Genomic DNA, 9,328 nt, shown 5'->3' on the forward strand with positions numbered 1-9,328 from the left:
GATTATGTTAGTGTTTTGTGTGTGTGCTCTGTATATCATGAACACAATCTCCAGACCGTGCAATTCACCTGTTGTAGTCATCACAGTGTATTTGTCACTGGCTGGATAGATGTGTGTGTGTGTGTGTGTGTGTGTGTGTGTGTGTGTGTGTGTGTGTGTGTGTGTGTGTCTTCTTATCTCACCCGCAGTGAACCACTTTTACCATGGTGCACTTATTTTCCCAGCTGCTCCCACAGCACTGCGTGGGCACATTCATTCTTGTCCCAGGATGTCTTGTTACTGCATTTTCTTCAGGACACTGCAGTGCTTCTATTACCCAGTGGATCACCCTGATGAGCCCTCTGGAGACTGGAGAAGCCGTTCTGCTTTCGCAGGGGATAAGGAAATTACTTCTTACTCTTCGTAAAACCAGTTGAGTCATTGATCGGTTGGTCAAATACACATATCATGCTCCAGGGATTGGTTTGCTGTGATGACTGAACTTCCAGTGCTTTCCCTTATCACTATTAGAATATGAGCTGTGAATTTATCCCTGATACTACATGTTTAAAAGGATTTACAGTGCCTTGCAAAGGTATTCATACCCACTAAACTTAACCACTGTCGATACTTTGTAGAACCACCTTTTGCTGCAATTACAGCTGCAAGTCTTTTGGGGTATGTCTCTACCAGCTTTGCACATCTAGAGAGTGAAATTTTTGCCCATTCTTTTTGCAAAATAGCTCAAGCTCAGTCAGATTGGATGGCGAGCGTCTGTGAACAGCAATTCTGAAGTCTCGCCACAGATTCTCAATTGGATTTAGGTCTGGACTTTGACTGACCAATTCTAACACATCAAGTTCAAGTTCAAGTTAGCTTTATTGTCATTCCGCTACATGTTGGGACATGCAGTGGAACGAGATGCCGTGTCTCACAGGTAAACGGTGCAACATACATACAGACATAAAACATAAAACAACAGCGAAACGGGGGCAGGTACGGACTATGCCATCAATACAAACAATACACTCTATATATTTGACAGATACATAGGCCGGAGCAAGAACAGACTATACAGCTAGTACAGACTATACATATACAATAAATAAACAAGTGGACTATACAATGCTTCCCTTGATATTGTACAGTAAATGCAACAGGAGGCATGAATATGCTTTGATCTAAACCACTCAGTTGTAGCTCTGGCTTTATGTTTAGGGTCATTGTCTTGCTGGAAGGTGAACCTCTGCCCCAGTCTCAAGTCTTTTGCATACTCTAACAGGTTTTCATCTAAGATTGCCCTGTATTTGGCACCATCCATCTTCCTATGAACTTTGACCAGCTTCCCTGTCCCTGCTGAAGAAAAGCATCCCCACAACATGATGCTGCCACCACCATGTTTCACGGTGGGGATGGTGTGTTCAGGGTGATGTGCAGTGTTAGGTTTCCGCCACACATTTTGAATTTTGGCCAAAAAGTTAAATACCTTCTTCCACATGCTTGCTGTGTCCCCCACATGGCTTGTTGCAAACTTCAAATGGGATTTCTTCCATAAAGACCAGATTTGTAGAGTGCACGACTAATTTTCCTGTGGACAGATTCTCCGACCTGAGCTGTGGATCTCTGCAGGTCCTCCAGAGTTACCACGGGCCTCTTGGCTGCTTCTCGGATTAATGCTCTCCTTGCACGACCTGTCAGTTTAGGTGGACGGCCATATCTTGGTAGGCTTGCAGTTGTGCCATACTCTTTCCATTTCCGGATGATGGATGCTCCGTGTATGAGTTGTACAGTGCTCCGTGAGATGTTCAAGGCTTGGGATATTAATTTATAACCTAACCCTGCCTTAAACTTCTCCACAACTTAATCCCTGACCTGTCTGGTGTGCTCTTTGGTCTTCATGACGCTGTATGTTCTCTAGCACACTTCTGAGGGCTTCACAGAACAGCTGTATTTATAATGAGATTAAATTACACACAGATGCACTCTATTTACTAATTTGGTGACTTCTGAAGGCAATTGGTTTCACTGGATTTTAGTTAGGGCTATCAGAGTGAAAGGGGCTAATACAAATGCACACCACACTTTTCAGATATTTATTTGTAAAAAAAAAAAAAAATTGGACACCATTTATAATTTTCATTCCACTTCACAATTATGTGCCACTTTCTTTCGGTCTATTTCATAAAATCCCAATAAAATACATTTTTCTTTGTGGTTGTAACGTGTCAAAATGAGGAAAAGTTCAGTGGGAATGAATACTTTTGCAAGGCACTGTATCCCTTGTTTCCGCATATGTCCCATGATAGCTGCTTCAGAATGATGATCTGAATATCAGGACCCATCAAACAGCAGTAGAGTTTTTATAGGGTTTGTTATTACATGCTTTGTTCCATTGACCTTAAGAGTACTATATTTTCCCTGAGGCTAAAACTAGAAAAAATGTTAATAAAAGTTTCATAAACATGTTTCTCATTTCAAGCTTGGAATAGTCGAATAGTTCTTTTAACAGATTATTTAGATCATTTTAGCATTTATGTCTATAAAGAAACAACAAGACCTGCTTATTGCATAAAAGGTTTAGAAATAAGTTTACTAATCTTAAATCTGGCATGTGGTAATCTTAGAATATGAAACATACATATAGTAAGCTTTAAAAATAGTCAAGTTTGTCTAGAAATATGTTTCATAACAATGACATTTGGTTCTTTTTTGCTACATGCAGGTTATTTGTTCAAAATTGTGGTTAAAAAAGTTTACAGCTTTTGCTCAGTTTGTTATATGTTATATTTTAGCTTTAACATACACACAAATTGCTGACTTTCAAGAAGACATAAATTCTCCTAAATGTGGAAATAACAAAAGATTTACTACATCCAGCTTATTTTCTCTAAACATTAAAGTGTGTTATTGCTAAAACTGGCCACTTTCTCATTTCCCTGTCCTGCTGAGTCGCTAGAGAAGTGATGTTAATATGATTTGCACTATTCCATATAACTATCTTCCAAATCATTTCAGTTATTAAGAAACATGCACATGGAAGCTTCTGTTCTTTTCACTTTTGTGTCATCAAAAACCCAAATGCACTTTAACTTCTGATAAAAAGGCTTCTTTATAGTGTGTATACAGTATAGTGTACATAAAGAGACTTGTGCAAGCAAAAATTAAGTAACCTTTTTACAATATACATAATCTTAAATAAAGGCAATGAACTTACATGTAATGTACAGTACTGACATAAAATTATCTAAATATAACTAAATATAAAGGCCACTAAGAATTAGTTTTTCCCAGTATTTCCTAGTTCATTGCTGAGCTATTTTGCACTGTATCGAGTAACATAGCGCAGGAGGTGCGTAATGTGTTAATTTAGGGTTAGTTTACTGATGGATGTGATGAACACAGTTAGTTTGTTGGACACTGCTACACCATGCTGGACTTGAGCGCATGGATAAAACTTGAAATGATGTGTGTTTCACTGGTTTTATTATGGTGGTGGTGTCTCACACTGGAGCCTACAGTACATGCAGGCTAAGATGCAGGTTAGTCCTTTATTGCAGATTCGGGTCTGAGGTCTGAGGTCTGAGTGTTTGACATGCCTTTTTGGCGTTGTGGTTAATGTGTTCCTTATTTACAAATGGCGCTTTGGCTTCAGAGCCGTTTAACATCAGGAGCTCTTTTCATTTGTTTTCCAAGAACAGCCTTTTTTAAACCCAGTTCATACTGTAGATGCGCTCAGAGACAGTTCCCATACAGGTGGAACCCCAGAGAAGAGTCACATACTGTAGCTCCACTTTATATAGGACCATATACGTCACACAGAGGTCATTTTTGGTCCAAGGAAATTCCTTCTATAGATATTCAACTGCACAGAAAACAGAAAAATGACAATTTATTTAATTGAAACATGACCTGTGACAGGGTCATTTTTACATGCATTAAGTGGAGACAGATCTGACTTACCTGTACGTTGGTTTCTAGTTGCTCTGTTGCTCTAATAGGCTAGTCTGCATAGGAAAGAAAGGGTTCATTTAATTTGATTGAGTCTGATCTGAGGTTTAGCAGATGCTACAAATGAAATGACTCATGTGCAATACAGGGACAATTAACTGTGTGTTTGGGGGGGGGGGCATCTTTTCTGGAAACCTTTTAAAAAGTCATTAAAGGGATGGTAACAGGCCATGTGATGTGGCCAGAGTGTGACACACACACACACACACACACACACACACACACACACACACACACACACACACACACACACACACACACACACACACACACACACACAAAACCTAATTATCTTCATTTGCCTTTCACTCTTTCATATACTGCATTTTCTTTTGTACAAAAAACTGCTACTTGTCCTTTTGTGCCAACTGAATCTGTTTTATTCAAAGTGTGAGAAAATAAGGGAAAGTATGTACCCAAATAATTGTCAGTCTTTTTTTTTCTTTCATGTATGAATGACTATCATTTCAAAAATTATGTATAAGCATATCCAGATTCTTTTATATTTTCTCTCTATTTTTTATGTAAAGTTGCATGACAAAGTTTATTTATATTGAATTCGAAGACAATTATTTTTCATTTGACGATGCAAAATAATAAAAAAAAAGTCAATTTAAAAATAATTTAAAAAATCTATTCTGTGGCATCTGACACAAACTATTTCAACATCGTTGTTTCTTATATTTTGTTAGAGAATTTATGGAGAACTTTAGAGAGAACAACAAATAATGTGGACACTGCATGAAAGGGATAATATTCATTTTTTTAATTATTTTTTTTATTTTATTTTATTTTTCTTAACAACACCACTGTTTTGCTGGCAGTTTGTTAGAAATGCCTTATTTCTCTCACCCCGTCCTTCACTCATCCTTCATGATGATTATGACTGTAATATGAACTGCCATGAACAAAGAGCTGGTTGTTTGAAGGCATCATACGGTGATAAAGTACAAGGATCTTTCTTCATTTTCTTAAATGCGACTCTCCAGCAATTTGAATTTGAATAGAACACGAATTCGGCCTCGAAACAGTTGTCTCTTAGGTAAAGTCTTAAAACGTTAACTACATCTAAAGTACTTGAAATTTCGATTCATGTGTCAGATATCCACTCAGCAATCGAGGCATCATGCCATCAAGTGGTCCAACTAACACTTTCCTCAGGATGGATGTATAATCCAGTGGTAATGGCATAGAGCTCTCAGAGAGAGAGAGAAAAGTGCTGAAGCTCTGACAGAACACTGCACTGTTTTCTTCTTTTTTCTTCACTATCCCTAAATAATTTCTTCTAAACACAAGCTGCTCTCAGAAAACCTTACCTTTCCGTGTGGACTTGGACTGACTGGTTGCTACAGTGTTCATATCTGTAGGTAGCCCCACATACACCCCTCCATAATTCCTACAGGAAATGACACGCAGTATCATTCACACAGTCTGAGGCTGATATTGTAAAAGATGTGCTTTTGTCACTATGTTCTCACTAACCTTCTTTTCTCATCATCTTGTGTCGGATCTTCTGTCCTGTTAAAAAACGAGGGCTCGCGTCAGAGTTTTATTATCTCAGTTCTTGTGTTCATCTTGTGTTCATGTTGTAGCCACAGCTATGAGTCATCTCTCACCCCGAGACTTTTATGTAAGTGAAGGATCGGTTTGACTCTCATTTTATTATTGAAATATTGTACAGATATTATTCAATTACTCTGTTATCATAAGCTCCTCTCTAGAATTAGTCCTTGTATTTGTATTTGATTCACATATGTTTATATATAACCTCAACTCAGCCTATATACACTAACTGAGCACTTTATTAGGAACACTAGTCCTGTACTGGGGAGGATCTCTCTACGCTCTAAAAATTCTTCATGGTGTGGATTCCACAAGATGTTGGAAACATTCCTTTGAGATTCTGGGCCATGTTGACATGAATACTTCACACACATCTACTATGTGACTGGGAAGACCTCTGAAGATCACTGAACACACCTTCATGTAACAAGTGTGAGAAGACTCTTGCTCTGTGACATGGTGAATTATCGTACTTAGCCATTAGAAGAAAGAAGCAACAATACTCAAATAGTTTGAAACAAAGAAAACACCATGACACCACCTCCACCAGTCTGGACTGTAGATAAAAGGCTAGTTGAGGATGGATTGATGCTGCTAGGGCCAAATTCTGATCATATTATCTGAATGACTCGGCAGAAACCCAGATTCATCAGACCAGGCAGGCTTTACCGGTTCAGTTTTGGTGAGTCTGTGTCCACTGGAGCCTCAGCTTTGGAGCAAAACCTAGAGTAATTCTAGATAAACAATCCTTATTCCAATCCAAAAATGAAAAGATTTTAAGGATAAGAAGGCTCTCTCTGTCTCTGTTTCTCTTTCTCTCTCTCTCTCTCTCTCTCTCTCTCTCTCTCTCTCTCTCTCTCTCTCTCTCTCTCTCTTTCTCTCTCTCTCTCTCTCTCCTCTCTCTCTCTCTCTCTCTCTCTCTCTCTCTCTCTACTCTCTATGTATATATATATATATTTATATATATATATATATATATATATATATATTTTTTTCTTTTTCTCTCTCTTTCTGAGAAAAAAATGTGCTGTGTGCTGCATTAATTAGAGAAGATTGGCCAGGGTGTGTTCAGGGTCCACAGCAGCCACAGTGGAACACACACAGTCAGCTTCATGTTTACCGGTGGGGCAAATGCATGCTGGTGCAGGCTCTGATTGAATCTCTCTCAGGAGCATGTTTTACTAAATGTATTAATACCCACAGCGATTTACTGAATGTGTGTGTGTGTGTGTGTGTGTGTGTGTGTGTGTGTGTGTGTGTGTCTCAGGAGTATAGTGTGCATTTGTGTGTGTGTGTGTGTGTGTGTGTGTGTGTGTGTGTGTGTGTGTGTGTGTGTGTGTGTGTGTGTGTGTGTGTGTGTGTGTGAATGTGTAGGATGTCAGGTGTGTGTGTGTGTGTGTGTCATGAGGACAGAATAAAACTTCACTCTCCTTATATGTGGTTTTGGATATTTTTCATTTAAATTTCTCTAGATCAGATTATAGCATTAAATGTTGCATTTTATACAGTGAAAGTTCTAGTCAGATGATCTTACAGTTTGTCCTCAGTTGTGTGCATTTTCTTTCACACTTACACATCTTTCGCAGCCTCTCCAGGACCTGTGAACAGGAGAGAAGCAGAGAGTCATATTCTCATTATGTATTTAAATAGAAATATAGTGAAAGTAGGCAATGTGTGTGTGTGTGTGTGTGTGTGTGTGTGTGTGTGTGTGTGTGTGTGTGTGTGTGTGTGTGTGTGTGTGTGTGTGTGTGTGTGTGTGTCGGAGGTCATTACAGCTATTTTCTGAGTTGAAGAGAGGGTGAAGGACTCCTCAAGTAGCATTCTTAGCTCTGCCTCCTGTTTAATCACCAAGTGCTTGACTTTGACATACAGGACAAAACACTGGCCATTCACTCAGACCATCGTGTCAATTTAAACATTCATTAGCTAACAGATATAAACCATATTATTAACAATTTTTTTATTGAACTTAAAGTCACTCAAATATGCCCAAAGCTGAATTTTTACATTTTAACCTACAATAGTCCCTTAGTTGAAATGCTTGGCAAGTCTAGTACCTAACACCACAACTGTGTGATTAAATAGTAACTTTTCATGGCCCAGAATGGGTTAGAAAGCTAAAACAATGCTGCCTGTTGATATATAATGTACAGGCCATTACCGGCAGGACAGGAAGTCTGCATATGCATGTTATAAAAGTCACAGTGCCTTTAAGGGCCTTACAGTCTTTGTGTATATGAGTGTAAACTTACAGTATAGCTTACAGTAAGCATACAGTAAGAGACTATGACAACAAAAAGAAGAAAAGTAAGTCATTTCTATAGGGTCCGGACACAGTATCCTTACAACGTCATGTAAGAAAGAAGTTCAGTGGCCAAGAAGGGTTTTGGAGAACAGATGATATTGTCCTGTGTAGACACAGTGCTTTCTGGGTAAACTAATAACAGTGTTTATAAAAGCATTGCTATTACTGGTGAAGCCTGATAAAGCCATTCCTGTGAAACTCCTCTGTTCAGGATGGCTAACAACACAATGTGCAGCGACGGCTCTTCAGAAATGTTTCAGCTGTTATTGAATCACCAAGGCAACTAATGACAACAAGACCACCAACCTCAAGCCGTGACTTTATGACGACAGAATTCAACTTATTCTCTGTTAGAGTATATGACCTGCTTTTTGACTTTAGGGCCAACCCAAAATTACTACTAATACAGAAGTAACATATTCAGCACGTTTAAGTGAAATACAACATGGACAGACTACAACACAGATACATGCAAAAATAAAAGTTTGTTAAATTGAGACATCCAGTCAGTCCGTTTGCACTTAAACTAATATATGAGAAGTTGAATACAAGCGTAAAGGAAACACACACACACACACACACACACACACACACACACACACACACACACACACACACACACACACACACACACACACACACACACAGTACCGATAAATCAAAGCTCATACAAATACCACAGTTTCTCTTTGTTACTTAAATAACTCTTTGTTTTTTCCCCAGTGTAAACACTCAAGACAAGACTCTCAAGCTCTGCATCACTAAACAAGACATACTCTAAGACTCCTCCCCTGGAAAGTAACTTCTCTTACAAAAAAAAAAAAAAAAAAAAGACAAAAGACATTCCACCACACAATCTAGCCTCAAACCTGCATGTGGTGCTGGAATACCTGAGAACACCTACAGCTTATCCCCATGAAGGATATAATATCACCTGAGACAATATGACTTATTACCAATAGGACAGGTTCTGAATGCTACCTTCCCTTGCATTGGAGGAGATGAAAACACACACACACGACCATGATCTGACAGTGTCAATGATGTGCTCCAAATCTATGACACTATTCTTTCTTAAACACTCACCTCCTGCTGTAGTGCTAGTGGCAGAGGAATTACCACAACCCATCCCAGACTGCCCTGCTCAAAGAACAGCAGAGTGGAAAGACAGATCAGCAGTAAGAGAAAGAGAAGTCCAGGGAAATGCTCAAGAAGGAAGAATGAATGGAGGACAGCACTTCTGTGCCACACCAATTCCCTGGCTCACTTGCTCTCTCTCAGCCTGGAACAGTCTGCACTGGCACAGTGAGGTACACACAGAGCGGAAGAACGAGAGGCATCGGGGGGAAGGAGGGGAAGAGAGATACTCTTCTCTCACACGATTCGCTCGTCTCTGCCGCCCAGACAGGGTTGCTATGGAAACAGGGGCTGATGGGAAGGTAGAGTTGCGAATGGCAAGCCTTTGCTTTTTCA

The 9,328-nt window shown here is 39.3% G+C and overlaps 1 protein-coding gene across 1 annotated transcript; it reads right to left on the reverse strand.

Annotated features, from left to right (window-relative positions):
* Nucleotides 1–2,141: 2,141 nt before the first annotated feature.
* LOC113660175 (overexpressed in colon carcinoma 1 protein) lies at nucleotides 2,142–9,189 on the reverse strand. Its single transcript, XM_027173488.2, has 6 exons — nucleotides 8,942–9,189; nucleotides 7,124–7,148; nucleotides 5,470–5,505; nucleotides 5,304–5,383; nucleotides 3,940–3,983; nucleotides 2,142–3,841 (listed from the first exon to the last, which is right to left on the reverse strand). Exons 1-5 carry the CDS (start codon nucleotides 8,982–8,984, stop codon nucleotides 3,979–3,981), a joined length of 189 nt encoding a protein of 62 aa, XP_027029289.1. The 5' UTR covers nucleotides 8,985–9,189; the 3' UTR covers nucleotides 2,142–3,841; nucleotides 3,940–3,978.
* Nucleotides 9,190–9,328: the final 139 nt, after the last annotated feature.

The sequence above is a fragment of the Tachysurus fulvidraco genome, chromosome 10 (genome assembly GCF_022655615.1).
Source record: "Tachysurus fulvidraco isolate hzauxx_2018 chromosome 10, HZAU_PFXX_2.0, whole genome shotgun sequence".
NCBI lineage: Eukaryota > Metazoa > Chordata > Actinopteri > Siluriformes > Bagridae > Tachysurus > Tachysurus fulvidraco.

Bases quoted from the DNA above. Each gene is read 5' to 3' on its own strand.
- LOC113660175 (XM_027173488.2), bottom strand. From the start codon at position 8,984: ATGGGTTGTGGTAATTCCTCTGCCACTAGCACTACAGCAGGAG. The intron at 5,506-7,123 runs GTAAGTGTGAAA...GTTTTTTAACAG, and splicing joins GGAGAGGCTGCGAAAGATGT to GACAGAAGATCCGACACAAG. The intron at 5,384-5,469 runs GTTAGTGAGAAC...CATTTCCTGTAG, and splicing joins CAAGATGATGAGAAAAGAAG to GAATTATGGAGGGGTGTATG.